General features: G+C 35.6%; 1 protein-coding gene across 1 annotated transcript; it reads left to right on the forward strand.

Annotated features, from left to right (window-relative positions):
- Positions 1-1,977: 1,977 nt before the first annotated feature.
- On the forward strand, positions 1,978-4,312 carry LOC111883158 (uncharacterized). Its single transcript, XM_023879543.1, has 2 exons — positions 1,978-2,496; positions 3,689-4,312. Exons 1-2 carry the CDS (start codon positions 1,978-1,980, stop codon positions 4,310-4,312), a joined length of 1,143 nt encoding a protein of 380 aa, XP_023735311.1.
- The last annotated feature ends 17,120 nt before the right edge of the window (positions 4,313-21,432 follow it).

Below are 21,432 nucleotides of genomic sequence, written 5' to 3' on the forward strand. Positions count from 1 at the left end.
CAGAAAAAACACAACCTTTTAGTTTTGGTATAACAATAAAAGATTAATGGCAAAATCATCTCGAAAAAGTTTAAGCATAAATCCTAAAAATATTATAAGTAGAATAGCAAGTAAATGTTGAAGAATATGATGCTAATTTAGAAGAATTAATTGATCCTGAATAAGATTATAATAGATTTCAAACTCATGGTCTATATTTATTAAAACCATAAATATTATATAATAAATGATATTTTGAAGATACTACCCAATTTTTTAGAAATAATTATGAAACTAGTATTCAGTGCATAAAATACCAAGTTAAAATATTAAATATAATCTCTAAGGAATGAGAAAATAATTTAAAACAAAGAAAATTTAAATTTATCCATTTAGGAATAATAGTTATAGGAATAAAAGGATTAATGAGAAAAATTTAGGTTGTAAAGTTCTTATTACCTTATTTGACAACATAATTAAAGATATAATGAAAAGTATGATTGCTAGCACATAATTAGATATGAATAGTAATAGAGGAATAATATAATGTAGCCCTGATTTTTTAATAACTATCTAAGATTTTTATAAATATATAAAATTAGGAATCCAAACAAAAGGATACGAAGAAGTTTAATTTGGAGATAATTTACTAATAACTTTAGGAATTTTAGGAAGATGTTCATCTACGTCAACCACAAAATACAAAATCTTTATAGACAATGTTGTAAATTTAATAAGTAGTAAATGAATTAAAATGGTAAAACCTAAAGAATTTTCCACAGAAACTTTTGTTGGATTAGAATAGGATATTAGTATTTTTGTTCCTGTTATTTCACATGCTCTAGTACCAGATGAAGCAGTAACATATACAAATAGGTTAGGAAAAACAAGTTTAAGATTTTCCAATTACAACTCTATCCCTAACCAAGAATTTGAAGAAACAAAAACAAAAAGTAATTTTGTCAATATAGAAATACCAAAAAATAAAGAAAAAATTATATTCCCAAAAGAATTAAAAATTAAATTAAACAAAGAAGAACTTTTTCGGATAGAATATCAAATGTTTTTAATAAACAAATACGTGAAATTTAATATTTAGAATATGATAATATAGGAAGCATTATTTTAAAAGAAAATAATATAATAGAAGAAGAATTAATATTTTCTGATAACAGATCAAATATTTCAGAAATAAGTTATCAAAAAGAATTAGCAAATATGGATACAAAAGAAGCTAGTACTAGTTATTTTTCATTAGGACACAGTCCTTTTAATAAATATGAAATAAATAAAATTTTAATTATTCTAACTTTCCATCAAGAACACCTTATACTAAATATAACAATCCACCAAAATATTTTAAATATGTGGCTGTTAGGGCCAAGATCCTCAAACCTCATTAGATATTCAGGATCCTCAACTATCTCAAGACCCCGACTATTACCCTTATTATTATTTACTAACATTTATAACGGTTATATTTTGTTCTTAATTAACACATGTGTAGAAATAGTCAAGAGAAGACTTATTCTCAACAAAGAGTCGTCTCAACTATGCTAAAGACTCGGAATACCAAGTCAAACAACGTTTTCAAAGTTGGTCATAGAGGATCCCGAGAATATCGGACATCTTGTTAGCTAGTTTAAACTATAAATTGACACATGTATCTTGCACACGACACACTCTACCTACTCTTAGCTCTCTACAAAGTTTTTCACTTGTTCTTACTGAAATAATCTCTGTAATCATCATTTTATATTAATAAAATCACCAAGGCAGGTGATCATTATCACCTCCCAAGGTTTTGTGTCGGATATCCTAGAAAGGATCAAGGGCTTTCCTTATAAATAATTGTGCCATTCTCTTTACCTTTATCTATTGCACAATTCGAACATAACAGCCTCTCATTCAATTCAGGTGCTTTATACTCGTATAGTTTTTGACCAAAACAATTGGCGCACACCGTGGGGCCGTGGTGTTCAAAATCCTCAAAAGATCATGTCTACACAACCGATCCTTTCTTTATCCTCCGCTCCTTCTATTCCAACCAAAAACTTACCACCTCCTTTGAGTGGATCCCGTGGTCAGAGGAAAGCGATTGATACTTCTAAGAGAAACACCCCTCCGATCACTAACCAAGGATGTTTAGGATCTTCAGGACTCCAAGATCCGACTGCTCCGGTTACTACTGCTGAACTCTTCGCTATGATGAGGAAAATGACGCAACAGATGACTCAGCAGCAAAAAGACAATAAAACACTACTTAGAGAAGTGGAGAGGATGAATGCAAAATTTCAGAAATCCCAAGAAACGATGCCCACAGTTGTACAACCAAGAATCCTGAACTTCGACAATGCAGGATCCTCAGGAAATCAACAAGGGAACACAACTTCTGCTACTGTTGCATCACCATGGGGGACGGCTATGAACAATCGAGCATATATGATCAATGATCTCGATGAGCCTTTCAATACTGCTAGAAACCTTGATTCTAGTAACTTCTTAAACAACAATACTGTCAGCGCCATGATCCTCGAAACATTCAAGATCCTCAAACCTCATAAAATATTCAGGATCCTCAACTATCTCAGGATCTCGACTATTACCGTTATTATTATTTACTAACATTTATAATGGTTGTATTTCATTTTTAATTGACACATATGCAGAAATAGTAAAGAGAAGACTTATTTTCATCATAGAGTCATCTCAACTATGCTAAAGACCCAAAATACCAAGTCCAACAACGTTCACAAAGTTGGTCATAGAGGATCCTGGGAATATCGGGCATCTTGTTAGTTAGTTTAGACTATAAATTGACACATGTATATCGCACACGACACATACTGCTTACTTAAGCTTATTCTATGATTTTTTTCGCTTGTTCTTACTGAAATACTCTCAGTAATCATCACTTTATGTTAATAAAATCATCAAGGCAGGTGATCATTATCACTTACCAAGGTTTTGTATCGAAGATCCTATCAAGGATCAAGGGCTTTCCTTGTAAACAATTGTGTCATTATCTTTACCCTTTTCTATTAAACAATTCGAACATCACAACCTCTCATTCAATTTGGTTGATTTATACTTGTGTAATTTTTGGCCAAAACAATTTGGCACCCACCGTGGGGCTGTGGTGTTCAAAATCCTCGAAAGATCATGTCTACACAGCCGATCCTTTCTTCATCCTCCGTTCCTTCCATTCCAACCAAAAACCTACCACCTCCTCCGAGTAAACCCCCTGGCCAGAGGAAAGCGCATGAGAGTTCCAAGAAAAACACCCCTCTGGTCACTAACCAATGAAGTTTGGGATTTTCAGGACTCAACGATCCGACTCTGGTCACTACTGCTGAACTCTTCGCTATGATGAGAAAAATAAAACAACAGATGACTCAGCAACAAGATGACAATAGAACACTAGTTAGAGAAGTGGAGAGGATGATGGCAGAATATTAGAAATCCTAGGAAACGATGCCCACAGCTTTACAACCAAGGATCCTGAACTTCGACAATGTGGGATCCACAGGAAATCAAAAGGGGAACACAACTCCTGCTACTGTTGCGTCACCCTGGGGGATAACTATGGACAATAGAGCATCTATGATCAATGATCTTAATGAGCCTTTCAATACTCCAAGAAACCTTGATTCTAGTAACTTCTTAAACAACAATACTATCAATACTAACTCTACGAATGTTGATGCAGGGAATAAGTCCAAACATGGCTAGGGAACTTCAGCAGTTGAGACAGATGATCTCAACCGTACCCGGGGTAGTTCAACCCATACCAGCAGAATCTCCAACAAGTCATAGGATCTCGAGATGTGCTCCTGCAATATCTGATACTGAAGTTCCTAAGCGCTTCCAAACTCCTAGCATGAGGCCTTACCACGGAACTACGGATCTTGAAGAGCATGTAGCACAATACCGAGAAAGGATGGAGATCATTCCCATCCCAGTGCACTTGACGGAAGCTTGCCTATGCAAAGGCTTTGTTTCAAACCTCACGGGATCAGCTCTTAAATGGCTGTTAAACGTTCATCCTTATTTTGTCACTTCATTTTCACACTTAGTCAATATTTTCAATAACCAGTTTTCTTGTAGCAGAACCTTCGATAAGATCACTAGTGATCTCTATCGGGTGGTTCAAGATCCTAAGGAACGACTTAGGGATTTTGTTAACAGGTTTGGCAGGGAAGCTCTGAGCATCCCTAACATTAACATGGTGACTGTTGTTGAGGCCTTCAAGATGGGTCTAAGGAAGGACTCACCCTTCTATGAAGATCTCGTGATGACTCCAGGCAATAGATTGGACAGAGTTAGGTGCTGAGCATTGAGATTCATAAGGTTTGAAGAAGATAAAGAAGTCTAGAAGAGGAGCAACCCTTCAAGCCAATACCAGAATCCCAATAGGAAGGCTGAATCCTCGGCTCCAAGATCCTACAAATCGAAGCCCTATTCGAAACCAGATCATCACAGGGTGAATCCCTCGAAGATGAAGGAGAGGAAGGGGAACCTCCTAAGATCACTAACTATTGTTTTTCTGTGGATGTTTCAGGCTTAATCCATGCTATGTAGGATATTGGAGATAAAACAAGGTGGCCAAAGAAGGATAACGAGTCCACCAGTTGGAAAGACAAGTCCAAAAGGTGTGCTTAACACGAAGATTTCGGTCACATGATGGAGGATTGCATAGCCCTAAGAAAGGAGATCAGTTATCTCCTTAGAAAAGTGCATCTTAAAGACATCCTCAGAAGAAAGAAAGAAAAGTCCAAGGAGAACAACCTGGATGGCCAGAAGATCCCGGAGAAACCAGGATCTCCACTCCCAAATGCCAAGAGAATTAACGTTATCACAGGCAAATCTAACATTTGTGGTAATTCTTATTCTGATGCTAAAACACACGCTAAGATCTCTATAACAGAAAAGGAGGAAATTACGTTTGACAAGACGGACATGGAAGGGATCCAGGATCCTCACCATGATAGACTCATGATAACAATGTATATTTCCAACCACTTCACCAGAAGGATCCTTGTTGACGGAGGATCATTGGTTAACATCATACTCTTGGATGCACTGAAGAGGATGAACATCCCAGAATCAGAGATAATCCTCATAGGATTTAGCATAGAAACGAAACACACCATCAGGAGATAAAGCTACCAATATACATAGAGCGGGTAAACTATATACAAAATTTTTGTGTTCTTGACACCTTATCTTTTTATAATGTGATATTAGGTAGACCGTGGATCCACGAGATGAAAATGGTTCCGTCACCATATCATCAGTGTGTAAAGATGCCTACTCCGTGGGGAACAGTGAAGATCATCGGTGATCAACAAGAGTCAAAGGAATGTTATCAAACCTCTATGAAGCCTACAACAAAACCCCAGCAAGCATAGAAATTAAGGCGAGTGGCACGACATGTTGTAGAAACGAAGGAGCAAACGTGAAGGAAGTGCCCATGAGCAACGGGGATCCTGAAACCAAAGTCCTCAAAGGATCCTCAATACCCGAGAAAATTGAGCAAGAACTGTTAAACTTCCTTCGAACTAGAAGCAAGACATTCACATGGAAACACGAAGATATGAAAGGTATAGACAAGAGTATTATCACTCACAAAATTAATATTGATCCTTCTTTCAGACCGATTGTTGGGTCTAAAATATGGTTTATACTTTTCTTTTCTAGGCACTTGTGGTTTTCGGTCTTGGGCCGAAAACATTTGACGTAATCTTGTTGAAAAAACTCAGTTTTCTGCATTCTGCAGCATGAAGTCGCCGAGTCCATGAGTTAATTCATCCTACTCATCGAGTAGGTTCGTGCACTCGACGAGTAGGAGCCCCAGAATGCAAATTTTTGTGTTTTGCTATTGGAAATGGACTAGAAACATTACCCTAAACTGTTTTGGTCCTATAAAACTTGTTTTAGATGGTGTAATGGTTACCCTAATCCATTTTCAATAGCTATTATCAAAATTTCAAGTTTTATATGGTTTATTTATGATTCTTGAAATTGTTGATATGCATGTTCATGAACTTATGAGTTTAGAAAATCATAGGAATTATTTGTAACTTGCTTGTTAGCTTAATTCTTGATCATTATGTGTTTTAATGGAATCCATAATTTGTCCTCAAGTTATGGATTACCAAAAGTCAATCTTTTAAAGTGCATTAAAGAAACACATAGGTTACATAAAATGAAAAGTCTCTTATTTTAATAAACCATTTAACTCATAGGTTATGAAAAATGAAAAGTTTTGAAAGTTACAAAACTTGCCCTCAAGTTTTGGAGCATGTAAAGTCACCTTAGAAACTTTAGTTCCAACCCCTAGAATTTTAAAAGTTAAAATTCAACCCTTATACTTTATAATATTATAAGTTTAATAATAATTATATATGTATAAGAACAAGTCGTTTTACCGTTAGTAGGCCTCATTCACGAAGCCGGTCTATAAGGGGGTATAAAGTTGTTGCCTATAAAATGGCAGCTTAATGGATGTCCACTCTCACCCACCGCTTCCTTGACTGATGGAGGGTCGTTAGCCGAATGGGTAGGACATGGACTTTAAATCTTCATTAAAAGTATGATGAATATGAAGTAACTAAATGATTTTTTTTATAAATTCTCAATCTTAGTTACTTTAGGAAAATGTGAATAAGGTGCTAATCCATGAAATTCCACTTTGCACTTTGATTAAGTTGTTGATGGAGCGTGTGTGGTTAACCGGTACACTAACCTATACTTATCAAGGTAGGAAAAGGGTGGCTTAAGGTTTATCATAGGTCGGTGGAGCGTGTGTGGTTAGCCGGCACATCGATTGAGTGATAAACATTAAGGGTACCAAGTAATCTGCATGGTTACTTCACACCTTGTTTTGTGATCATCGGCATCCCAGTCACAAAACCTGAAGGGCACACTCGAGATTGAAACATGTCATTGAAAAGTTCAATGAATCTCAAAGAATCTAGGAGTTTCAAAACCAATTAAAAACCTAATAATTTATTTCGTTTTTCATGGTGGAAATTGGTGAATCGTCATTCACCTACCTTTAAATATATTTATAGCTTGGATTACGACATCCCTCTTCTAAGTTATAAAATATTGTGTTGCGTCCTAGCCTTAATATTACATTTGGGTGTCTTATTAAGGACTATCTTTATATCTAATCTAAACTTGTCCTTCTTCCTTTTCAGATGTCGTCAAACAATGCTGCTTCTGGCTCGAACCCTACCGGCTCCTTCTCTCTCATGAACCTTTGTGGGAGAGTCATATTTGATGGATCCAACTTATGGATTGGATCAGAAACATCAGGATGGTTACTCGATATGAGGACAAGGAATATGTCCAAGACAAGGAGCTTAAGGAACTAGAGTCGTTGCTACTCCTAAGGAGATCGTTGAATATCAAGCACATGAGAGAGATGCTACCAAAGTGCATGTATCATGTTGGCCACCACGACAGCAGACCTCCAAAAGTCCTTTGAGGACTACTACCCTTTTGAGATGCATTGGGACTTGATGGACCGCTACCATCAGAGTGTTCATCAAGAGCGGTATGAAATAATCTCCTCCGTGATAACAACCTGAATGAAGGATGGTGAATCTATCACGGGCCACATGCAGAAAATACAAAGGTATGTGGACCGTTTGCTGAAGCAAAATGTGAACTTCCCCGAGGAGTTGGCAATTGACATCATTTTTCACTCCTTACCTTCGTGTTATGATCAATTTCAAATGACATACCTCATGAACAAGGAGGAAGTTACACTTAAAAAACTTCAAGGAGTCTTGAAGACCGCAGAAAGTGGTCTTAAAGGTAAGGCGGGTGTTACTACTCCTACTCCTACCGCGGCCCCTATCTTGGCAATCGGGCCAGGCAAAGGAATGAAGAGGAAGATCCCTTCGAAGGGTACCAAGGGTAAGACCCTTGATGGCTCCTTTTTCAAGTGGAACCAATAAAGGTTTCATCACTCCTTCTGCCAACCCTAAAGAGACGGAATGCTTCTATTGCCATGAAAAGTCTGGAAGCGAAACTGCCCAAAGTACCAGCAAGATGTGAAGGATGGGAAAGTAAAACCCAGCCATGTAGGTACATACACTATATTGTCTAATAATTCACCCCATTCTAATTCTTGGGTCCTTGATACATGTTGTGGTATTCACATATGTACTGATTTGCAGGGACTAAGAAGAAGTGAGAATGTGGAGCATGGGAAGATAAACTTGATCATGGGGAATAGGAAAGCTTCACCTGTCACCAAGATTGGAGTTTATTCTTTGTTGCTAAGTAGTGAATTAGTGTTAGATTTGAATAAGTGTTGTTACTCGTCTAAAATGGCGAGAAATATTATTTCCTTTCATGGTTTGTACAAACAAGGTTTTACCTTTTCATTTGATAAAGATAGTGGTGGTATTAATGCTTTCTTTAATAATGGTTTTTATTTTAAAGCATTACCTTGTGATGGTGTATATGAAATTGTGTCGGTTGTTTATAACCTAGGAAATAATGTATTGTGTATCAATTCTTCCACTAGTTCGGATAAAGCATCATTATGGCATTGTTGTCTTGGACATGTAAGAAAGAAACGCATAGGCCAACTCCAAAAGGATGGAGTCTTGGAGTCATTTGACCTAAAGTCAGATGATAGTTGTGAATCTTGTTTGCTTGGGAAAATGACAAAGTCACCCTTCACTGGTTCTTGTGCTAGGGGTGAGGGTTTGTTGGATCTCATACATACTGATGTGTGTGGACCCTTTAGAACCGCCACAAGGGATGCTAACCGCTTCTATGTGAGTTTTACTGATGATTTTAGTAGATATGGATATGTCTACTTAATCAAGCATAATTCAGAGAACTTTGAAAGATTCAAAGAGTTTAAATAGGAAGTGGATAATTAGTTGGGCAGGTGTAAGGGTCGAAGACCAGTTGTAATATGTCGAAGTCATAAGTTTATTTTACAAGGCACTTTTGTAACGAAGCATATTGTTTAGTCCTTGTAATTTTTTGTGTGCTTTCTCGTTTCCTATAAATAGGGACATTACTTAGAGTTAGATAAGAGTCTTTGTATGAACTTGTCTAGTTTTCTTTCTGTAACAGTTGAGAGCATAATAGAGCTGAAACCATATCATATTTACATCATGTGTTCAATCTATATTGGTTTAACTCTTATTTGATTCATACTTGATTCCACACTTCATCAATTGGTATCAGAGAGGGAATCATAATCTGTGATCTGATTTTCATTCTGATTCAAAAGGTTTTGAATCAAATTTCTGATTCAAAAAGTTCTGCACCTTTTGACGTGAAAAAGTTTTCTAGATCTTCAGTTGTGATTTGATTCTGCAACTGATTTGTTGAATCGAGTATTCTACTTGATTTTGTTGATCAATTCACCAATTTGCTTTCAAAATCTCTTTGATTTCTCAAAATTACTCAAAAAAATTCTTCCGTACATCAATGGCGAACTTCAATCTCAAAAAATTTCTTCAGCAATTTGCTTTCAAATTCTCTTTGATCTCTCATCTGCTAGGATCTTCAACGAAGATTCCCATGCTCATTCCAGAATACTATGATCAGTGGTCTGATCGCATGCAAGATTATTTCAATGGACTCGATGAAGAGCTTTGTGACAACCCAAAGTTTATTCCGTTACATTACCCCGTTACCGTTAACGGAATATTCCATTTTATAAAAGTTCCGTTAATTAGAGGTCGCCAAATAAATAAATGTTTTAGTTATTTAAATTCTTATGTCGTTAAAGTCTTAATAAAATAATTAAAGCAATTACTTTACATTTCCATATAAATTTGGAAAAAGTTAGTTTTTATTATTACGACCACTAAATCGGGTGCGACCAAAAGCCCCGTTTAACGGTAGTATTGGGTAGATTTCCACTGAGCTTCAACTCCAACCCCTATATAAGGGAGAGTAAACTCCATTTCCACCTTTTTACTCTCTCTCTGAACTCTCTCTCTACAACTTTTTCCCGAGCCAAAAATCATCCGTTTCGAGCCCCAAACGAGTAGGTAAACTATCCTAACTTGTTATATAGCTTATCTAGCCTACAAATTCGAGTTTAAAACATAAAATAGGGGCAAAATGATGTGTTTACGGCCCAATAACACTCTTGGACCGTAAACACCATTTAATGGGGGGTTTTTAAGCCCCAAAACCCCTCCAAATTGTCCCTAAGTCTTAGATACGACTTGTAGGCTTATGGATTCGGACTTAGAACACCTTGAACTATAATTTTAGGGAGTAAACTTGAGTTTACTGCCCAAGAACTTGCTTGGGCCGTAAACTCCCCTTCATGGGGAGTAAACTTAAGATTATGTGTTAGAAATGCCCCAAACACCCTCTATGGCCTTGGAAAAATAACTTGAATGCAATACCATTGTTGTAAGGGCCTTAATCTTCAATAAAACCAAAGGGATAGGAGTTCACGGCCGTGAACTCCCATAGAGGTGGTTCATGGGCCGTAAACTCCCATTAAGTTCCCAAATGGTGCCCAAACTCCTTCATTCGACTTGGAAAAATACATAGGATTTATTCTCAATCACTTAAGCCCTTAAAACACCCAAGAAAGATGTCCTTGGGAGCTTACGGCCGTAAACTCCCTTGGTTAGGGCCGTAAACTCCCATTTGGTCCATATAGGTGCCTTAAATCCATTCATACACTTTATATTTGGACCTAGCAAAATTCCACAATTGATATAAGGCCTTTAAACAACCTAGAACACCCTCACCATGAGTTTACGGCCGTAAACTCATGGGGAGTTGTCCCAGGGCCGTAAACTAAGTGTATAGAGTTTACTCTTGAAGAGTAAACTCCATTCCTAAGTCATTCACACCCTTAAATGTTACCCGGGACACCCCAAACACTTAACCAAAGTGTTTTCCGCTCTTTAGGGTGCGTATACTTGTTCAATTAGTATTATATATACTAATTGTATGTGAACATATGTTAAATAGGTCTCTAAGTGTGTCCAAGTCTTTACTTGACACCGAGCACCCAACCGGCACCTTCGTCGGATCCACTTACATCAGGTGAGTTCATACCCCTGAATGAACTTTTAAATGTTTTTACATGTTTTATAGGGGGGAATACAAGTTAAACATGCCAATTATCATATCAATCACATGTGATTGACAACCCGGATGCACAAGGATTTACCACACTGTAAACTGTTTTATCGGGTATGACACTATAAATGGTTTTTCTAAAATACTTTCACTTGTTCAAATCTTTTACTTATGTTGTTTTATCAATGTTTCATTTAAGACAGATTTATGAGAGTTTTCCAAAGGTTTCAAACTTATTTTACAAAAGAATACCCTGTCATGATTTTCTTAAGTATAAAGTTTTTCTTCCATGTTTTGATACCCTACTCGTTATATACCACTGCCTTGTTATCCTTTTACTTAGTTGATACTTCTACTTAGTTAAACGCTTATACTTGTTTACACTCTTACTTAGCGATACGCTTCTACTTCACTTATACTTGATATCGCTTCTACTTCACTTATACTTGATACGTTCCTACTTCACTTGTTGTCGTTTCTACCTCGTGATACACTTATACTTGTTAGACGCTCTTACTTCACCTGTTGTCGCTTCCACTTCGTGATACACATATATTTGGTACGCTTATACTTCACGATTCGGTTATTCCACACTATACGCTTATACTTCACGATTTGGTTATACTTTACGATATTTTTCCACTTGTTACACACTCAACTGCAGTTAGATGTATGCCTGTGCTTGTATAGATGCATATAAATAATGATTGAAGGACTTAGGAAGGTTTGTCCGCCCTATTTCCTTTTCTTCGTTGAGATGTGGTCTGGTGGGATCGGATGTCGGTCCGAAGGTCGTTTGATTCATTAGTTATATATTATGTATATGAGCATAGCCATATAGGTTTACTCTAGTCAGTTCAGTTATGAGTCTCTACCTCTAGTTCAACACTTATATTGGAAACCCACTACCCACTATTTGGGATGCATCTTCGGGACACGGCCTTCTCCGTCGTCTAGTTGGTAACCAGAGTCTCCTGTAGGGAGATCGGACATTGTGTGTATAGATCTATACGGGATTGACACCCCCGCACCTTGACTGCTAGCTACAGTCCACGGCCTACCTAGCTGTACCTTTCATTTGGTGCCGTCTGAGGTCTGTGTCTCCCTTTGTTAGACTGAGTCAGGCGTGTCGTTTGTTCGATACTCTCCTGGAGTCTATGAGTCCTTTTGCCTTAGTCAGCAGTCTTCACTGCTGAGGCATATGTTATTTTCCCTGATTTCTTTTGCTTTCTTTAATAATCAAATTCTGTATTTTGATAATGACAGCGATTAAGGGAAAACTACTTTTTACCACACAACTCCGTCCAGTCTTGGTAGAAGACTGCTTTTATTAAAGAAAATATAGGATTTTCTGGAAAAGACACTAATGTAATGGACACTCTAAAACTACCACTTTTATTAAATTTATTTGAATAAAACGACACTAAATACTTATGAACTCACCAGCATTTGTAAAAATGCTGATACTCGCTTTTCAAATAACTTGTATTCTCAGGTCAGCATTAGACAGGTACATTCCCGGAGCTGTTGATGAAGATAGCTTAGTACCAAGCTGTACTTATTATACTTATTTGTATTACTTTGATATATTGTTATGTAAACCATGTAAAACTATTACTATTAATGCAATGTTTTGTTGTACTTTGATTACTATAATGCATGTGTTGTGATACTTGACATAACGTCATCCACCCCAGAATGTTTCCGCTGATCCGGTTTTGGGGTGTGACAAGCTTTGGTCTTGCATCTTAGGGAATGTTACTCTTTCGACAAATCTTCAACCAATTGGATCGTCATCAAGTACTACGAGTGTGGAAAATCAATCTGATCGAATGAAGAAACTTGAGAAACGATACATAAGGGAGTTACGTGGTGCATTACCTCCAGTTGTGTATAACTATGTCAGGAGTTGTACAATTGCTAAAGAAATTTGGAATAATCTCAAAGAAAATTTTCAAGGTAGTGATAAGACGAAAATCAATTCAGTTAAGCAATGTTTGATTGAATTGAAGGATTTCAAGCAAAAAGATGGTAACATGATCGAATGTTACTATGGTAGACTGAACGAGCTAATTTACAAATGTAATCGTTATGGAATCACAAGGTCTTCCATGGAATTCAATCTCACCTTTGTTATGAGACTCCGTAAAGAATGGGGGAGTGTTAGCATGATGGTGAAAAATCAACAGAGTTTCGACACATCTTCTTTAAATAATTTGTACAATCAACTGAAAACTCACAAAAGTGAAGTGAACTAAATGGCAGAAGAATCGAAGCTTAGTCTGGGAGGTCCATTAGCACTTGTCTCTAAAGTGTCTGAAAAGGAAGCAGTTGAAAAAGATGATTATGATAATGAAGAAGGGTTAATCATTAATTCGGATGATGAGGCAATAGCTTTTTACTCAAAAACCTAGTCAAAAAGTTTTTTAAGAAACCGTTTAATTCAAAGGTGAAGCAAAGTGAGGGAAAAGGAACTTTCGTGAACAAGACTATAGGAGAAGAGAAGAAGAAGTTTGAGAAGAATGATGGAAAGAGTGCTAAGGAAAAGAAAGAGAAGAAACAGAAAGGAGATTCTGGTATGGATTGTCATTATTGTAATTGAGCAAATCATCTAGCAAATGATTGCATGCTTCGAAAGAAGGATGAGAAAAAGAATAGAGGAAATGATGAAGAAATGTGTAATCCTACGCACGGAGCCATGTATGCGAAGTTGGAGGAAGATTCAGAAGAAGAGGTAACAGACCAATGCTTTGTGTCAAAGTTTGCTGATAAGTCTCCAATGACAACTAAGGTACGTAATATCCTTCAATCCTTCAATATTCCTTTGAGTTCATATGATTCTGAAATTGTTGCTTTTGATGATACTGTTGCTTATTTTGATAATTTGGTTATTTCTGCTAGCAATGAAGCTAAGAAATTAAGCAATCGGTTGTTAAAGACCCAGAAGAAGTTAGATTCGAATGTTATCATGATAGAACATTTAGAATTGCAAACAACAAACATTATGTGTGATCGAGATTCGTTGTCTAGTGATGTAAAACTTTTATTAGCTCAAAGAAATATCTACTGCAATTCTGCTAAACGTTTATATGGCAAGTTAACTGCATTGCATCATTCGTGTGATATTAGCAAGGAACAACATAGGAAATTATTACCTTTTCTAGCATATGAGAGAGCGAAGGTTGATAATATTTTGTATGATAGTGAGAAAAATATTGTTGAGTTTGACAAAATTCCTGATGATAGATATGCTTATGTAAATGTCAAAATTAACGAATGTCTTGATTCAAGTGAATTAGCTAACATTGTGAATGATACTTTAACATAATCAGAACAAATCAAAATTTTGAAAAAGACTGAGAATTCGACATCTGATTCTCAATATAATTTTGCCGATATTGAAGATAATTCTGAAAATATTAGCGAAGTTAGTTATATTGATGATGTTGATTGTTCTCAGTTGTCTATCATTAATGTTGCATCAAAATCTAAAGGAAAAGAAAAACTTAAGGATTTGATTGTTAAGATTGACACTGACAAACCTTCGACTTCGAAAGTTTGTGATCCTGAGTTTGTGGATATCCAAGATAGTCAAACGGATAGCAGTGATGATGAAAATGATGAAGACAATTCGCACAAAAAGGTCTCATCAAATAAAGATTCAAAAGAAATGAAATTTCACGTGTGGTTGTTGATCAAGTGTTTGAGAACACTGAAAATTTCAACAAAGTGTTATCTGAAAAAGTAGCCCATTATTTGGAAACCAATCAAGTGGTGTATCCGAATTTCAAGTGTACTGATGATGTTGTTTTTCCAAATCAAGTGTTTGTTACTACTGGAAATGTTGAGAACGTTAAACCAGAATTGAACAAAATGGTTGAAGATGATAACAAGAAAACAATAGACGGAGGATTCTTTTCAAATCAATGCATTGTCGAAAACAACCTAACACAGAATTCGTATGTTTTTCAAAGACAAAAACCACAACACCAATGGATTGAAAAATTGAAAATTGTGAAAGAAGTTACAAAAGAGGATATTGTGGAAAATGAAATTGTTGTCAAATTAAATTCCAAAGAATTTAAAGAACAAATTGACAAGTTTTCAAAAGATAATTCAATTTCAAAAAGACAAGCTCGAAAGAAGATTTTTTGGCAAACCGTAGAGTTACGAAAGCAACAAAATGGTTTGACATTAAAAACAACTGAAAACAAAAAGACTAAATTTGTTGAGAATAAGTCTTCATATTCAGCAATTCATTCAGATCAAAAGAAAAATCCCGCTCAATCAAATAAAACAAGATCTGAATTTTATCCAAAACCAAATTCTTCGAAAGTTTCAAACTCATCATTTTCTAAAGATAACAAAAATACCTCAAAAAGTGTTAATAATTAACCATCACCACAATGAGTTTCTTCTAATCACCAAACAAAGTTTTCTCAGAAACAAAAATCTCAAAATTGGTTTTCTCAAAATACAAGTGTTGGAAACAATGATGGAAGTCGATACGCTATGGCATTTCGACCTAAATCAAATGTTGATTTCGTCCCACAAAAACCTAATTTTCAAAATCTTACATGCAAACAAATGTTAAAAGTTTCATATACAAAAGGATTGTCTCGTGACAAAAACATCGATCATTGGCTTGAAGGAAAAGGACTAAAGTATCAATCAAGGAAATATTCTCAACAACAAATTCATGAAGCTTATGAGAAGTATGTGAATAATTTGTCAACCGAAAGCTCATTTTCAAAAAATTCGAATGTTTTGGTAAAAACTTGGCAACCGGTTTCAAAAGAAAAGCATGATCATACACAATATAAAAAGACGAAGGCATGTGTCAGTAACAATCCCAAACAAACAAAAACTTATGATTCCGTTCCTTTACTAGTGATGTGGACTTAATTGACAGTCTCAAGACTAAAGTTTATTATTGGGTTAAAAGTTCTACATTTCATTCTGTTTTCAAAACTAATTTTGATGGACCCAAACAGCCTTGGGTACCTAAATTCTTTCATTGATCGCAGGTATTATGTGATGAGCAATATGATGAAAAGCATGATAGAGATTTTCAAAGCTTGGAAAATCCAGGTGTTGTGAAGTTTGGGAACAATCACAAATGTCAAGTGAAAGGCTATGGGAAAGTAACGAATTGGCAGTTTACTGTAAATCATGTTGCTTATGTCGAAGGACTGAAACATTATTTGATAAGTGTTTCAGAACTCGTTGTGGGTACTGGCAATCAAGTTGTGTTTAATGAAGAAGGGAGTATAATCTCAAAGGTTGAAATGAATGAAGTGTTGTTGAAGTCGAAACTTTTTGGGGATATGTTTACTCTTGATCTAAAACCGATTGTTGGGAAACCTTCAGTTTGTTTACTTTCAAAAGCCACATCTGATGTTAGCTGGTTATAGCATCGTCGTTTATCACATTTAGATTTTTGCAATATAAATAAGTTGGTACTTGATGATCTTATTCGAGGCTTACCGATTTTAACATTTGACAATGATACCTTATGTGCAGCTTGCGAACAAGGGAAACAACATAGGAAAGGACATCCAATTGTGATAGATTCGAAAATTGTGGAACCGTTGGAACTTCTTCACATTGACCTTTGTGGACCATCAACTGTTGAAACTCTCAACAAGAAATGGTACATTTTGGTTATTGTTGATGATTTTTCACGATTTACTTGGGTATATTTTCTCAGGATAAAATCTGAAGTCACTCAAACAATGATTGATTTTATCAAGAAAATTGAGATGAGTCTGAAGAAAAATGTTCGAAAAATCAAAAGTGATAACGGGTCTGAGTTTAAGAACAAAATGTTGGATTTGTACTTAACAGAAAGAGGAATTTCGCATAACTTCACTTCGCCCTATACACCTCGGAAAAATGGTGTTGTTGAAAGACGAAATAGTTCACTTTGTGAAGCAGCAAGAACTATGTTGACATATGCGAATCTTCCTCAATATTTGTGGGCTGAAGCAATTTCGACAGCATGTTTCACTCAAAATCGATTCTTTATTCATTGTAGATTTAACATAACTCCGTATGAAATCATCAATAACCGAAAACTTAATGTCAAATTCTTTCATGTTTTTGGTTGCAGGTGCTTTATAATGAATCTTAAAGATAACCTTTCAAAATTTCAAGCTAAGGCTGACAAAGGCATATTTTTGGGATATTCGCACAAGTTGGTTGCATACAGAGTGTTAAATAAGCGCACAAGAAAATTCGAAGAAACATTCAATCTTACTTTTGATGATTATTATATTAAACAAGTTGAAAAGCAATTTCCACAAAAACCAATTATTAATGAATCATCTGATGAAACTGAAGAATCAACTTCATCTGACTTTGATTATGATTTAATTTTTGGTATTCCTGACAGGGCTGTGGATGCTGAAGTTCATATCATCACTCTGAATCTTTGAATCATATTGATGAATTGGAAATTTCTAAAAATATTGTAGATATTAATTTAACAACAAATTCTCCCGGAGTTGACGAAAGTATGCATAATCATCCAGTCGAGGGAGAGCACTTGGATTCGAATACTCTGGTTGAGGGGGAGCATTCTTTCGAGTGAGAGAATGGGAGAATATATGATGTTGTTGAGGGGGGCATCTAGTTGAGGGGGAGCATCAGAATGATCTTTCTGTTGAAATTGAACGAAATAACAATGATTTGATAAGTCTTGATGAAAATGATGAATTTCACGAAATTAATGATAATCTTTCTGTTACAGGATCTGAACATGAAGAGATGTATGAAGATGCACCTTTGGAATTTGATCCAGTATATCCACCGTTAGAGAAATAGACAAGGACTCATCCGAAAGATCAAGTCATTGGGAATCCTCAAGGTGGAGTATTAACAAGAGCTCAAATTTGTGCGAAGAATGATGTATTAAACAGTCATCAAGAATTTTGTATGTTTAATGTTTTTATCTCGAAGTTTAAACCAAAAATAGTTAAGGTTGCAATGGAACATTCATATTGGGTTGTTGCAATGAAATCTGAACTGGCTGAATTCAATAGAAATAAGGTCTGAAGATTAATTCCTAAACCTGAAAATGTTTCGATTGTCGGATTAAAATGGATTTTCAAAAATAAAACCGACAAGGATGGAAATATTGTTCAAAATAAAGCATGACTAGTTGTAAAAGGATATTCGCAACAAGAAGGGATTGATTATGAAGAAACCTTTGCCCCTTTCGCAAGACTCAAGGCTGTTCGAATGTTTTTAGCTTATGCAGCTCATAAGGATTTCGATGTTTATCAAATGGTTGTGAAATGTGCTTTTCTCAATGGTGAACTTGAAGAAACTGTTTATATTGAACAAACTCTAGGTTTCGTAAATGAAATGCATCCTGATCATGTATATATTTTAGATAAAGCTGTATATGGGTTAAAACAAGTACCTAGAGCATGGTATGCAACTCTTACCAGTTTCTTAAAGCAGTCGAAATTTAAACAAGGATCAGTTGACCCCACATTATTTCTTAAGAAAGTTGGGAATCGTCTAATGCTTGTTCAAATTTATGTCGATGATATTATTTTTGGCTCTACTAACCCTGTTTTGTCTAGTGAAATTGAAATTTTGATGAAAAGCCTTTTTGAAATGAGCATGATGGGTAAAATCAATAATTTTCTTGGTTTAAACATTCATCAAAGCAGAGAAGGCACTTTCATCAATCAGGAAAAGTATACAAGGAATTTGCTCGAAAAATTTGGAATGACAAATAGCACGAAGCTAAGAGTTCCAATGAAAGTTGGAACAAGGCTATCACCTTCGTTAGACGTGCCCATGGTTGATCTTACCTTGTACAGGAGCATGATAGGTTCATTGCTTTATCTTACTGCAAGTAGACAATGTTTTCTGTATGTAATTGTGCTAGGTATCAAGCAAATCCACGAGAACCACATTTAACTGCTGTGAAGAATATCTTTCGTTATCTCAAGGGAACAATTTCGTTAGGATTGTGGTATCCTTCGAAAACAGGATTTTTCATTCATGCATTTTCAGATGCAGATCTAGGAGGGTGTACTTTGGATCGAAAAAGAACAAGTGGTGGTTGTCGATTTTTTGGATGGGAAGTTGGTTAGTTAACAGTCAAAGAAGCAAATGTGTGTTTCAATTTCTACTGTTGAAGCTAAATATGTTGCAGCTGCTTCTTGTACTTCACAAATTATTTGGATCCAAAGTCAACAAAGAGATTATGCAATTAATATTAAAAAAGATTCCATTGTATTGTGATTCACAATGTGCTATACGCATTTGTCGTAATCCAGTACAACATTCGAAAACAAAACAAATAGTTCTTCATTATCATTTTATCAAAGATCATGTGGAAGATGGCAACATTGAAGTTCATTTGGTAAAAACAACTGATCAAGTTACCGATATTTTTACAAAGGCTTTGGATGAAAAATCATTTGTTCGAATTTTGACTGGATTGGGAATGATCGAAGCAAGTTCAGTTCCTAGAATGATTTCGAATGTATGAAGATTCAGAGGTCATCAAGATTCATTCAGATGATGCTAGTATTAATCATTCAGACGTTACTGTAAATAGTCAACACTTCGACATGCTTCGTCTTCGTGACATTGAACATTTTGGTTTTGAGTAACACTTTTTGATAGATTTCCAAATTTCTTTTGTATCTTACTTTTATTTTAGAAAAATCAAAACAACAAAAAGATTTTAATTTTGTTTTGTCATTTAATTTTCGAAAAATCAAAAATAACAAAAAGATTTTATTTATGTTTTGTCATTTTACTTTCGAAAAATCACAAAATCCAAAAGGATTTTTGTTCTTTTGTTTGCATAGATTTCACGAAGGACATACAAGGGTCATGCTTGTGTTTCTCGGGGAAGGTAAAATTTCGACAACTTTGTACTAGTTAGATTGTCCCTAGAAGCATGTTGCAGCATGTCGACCCAAGACTCCATAAACTCAATGTGTGTTTACGAAAGCCTTAATGAAAATTTTGATACGAACATTTCTTCCCAAGTCAGACTTATATTCACATTAGTCGAATGAGCTACCTTACTCTTCTCAAATGAGTTAAGAGTTGTCTGTTTGGTCTAAACATAATAGAGGTACAATTGTTTTCATGAACCAATCTTTTTCATCTCAAAATTCTAACACGTTTCACACACAATGACATATATCCAAGAGGTCATCGATCAAACCAATCATGACTTAGGCATATCAAAAATTTGCGTTAATGATCTAACATCATGAGACCGTGATGAAAGTGAAACCCAAAATTATATCTTTGTAAGGAATTGACGGGGAACTTTGTTCTAGTTTTGACGAAACATTTGTTTCAGTATCATTTTTCGAAACTCCAAGTCATATTCATTTCTTATGAGTAATCTTGATCAAACTATCGAAGCCCATGATGTTTGTTACCCAACAGGATTCAGTATTAATTATTTCATGAATATGATTTCCGTGTGAGTTTCATTTGATTTCGAAGTCACTTTCAAATATAATTCAAACCGTACTTATCTCTGACTACACTAGTCAAACAAGTAATTTCGGTTACAATTACTCACCTTATGCTTAGGATGATATGTAACGAAATTCTAAACCACCCATGAAACCTTGTCAAAAGAAGCCCTTCGATACTTCTCTATAAGTATTCAATTGTAATTCATGGGAACATACACAAGCAGTTGATTATCTCTCTTGATAATTAACGAAGCAACCTTTTCCCGGGGTTTATCTGCTTTTGTGTCAAAAAAAATTGACATCACATATCCAAATTTTCGTTAATTTGCTTCTAATCTTGTCTTTGGCACACTGCACTCATGAAATCCTTGAGGTTCTGGGTAATACCAACTCAGGCTGATGATTTCAAACATCTGGCACATGACTTCGCTTTTTATCCCAAAAGTGAAAGAGCCTTACCTCCTTTCGAAATCTAGTGACGGTTACAATTCAATTGGGATATACGATCCGACTGTTTGAAAAGACGTTCTGTATTCAATCCGGGTTTCTAGGTGATGTGATAGCTACTTTTTGACGCATGGCTATTAAGGCAGTATGGTGCGCAATTTAAGGTACCACGTAAGATCTCATTTAATGTCAGTCCTGCTTCAAATTCAAACACTAGGGTTACATATAAAAATGGGAATCAAAGCGTGTTATCAGTTTACGCTTCCAAACAAAAAATTCCCAACGTTTCTCTGAAAATTTATGATTGTTCTTCAAAGCTCCATCAAACCCTAATCATGGCCAATTCTGCTGATGTTGTTGTTCAATACCAAAACACTGAAGAGATTACTTCTTAGCCCATAATGAAGATTCAAGGCACAAACTATGAAGTTGAAGATGATGTTTC

Source organism: Lactuca sativa, chromosome 6 (assembly GCF_002870075.4).
Source record: "Lactuca sativa cultivar Salinas chromosome 6, Lsat_Salinas_v11, whole genome shotgun sequence".
Lineage (NCBI taxonomy): Eukaryota > Viridiplantae > Streptophyta > Magnoliopsida > Asterales > Asteraceae > Lactuca > Lactuca sativa.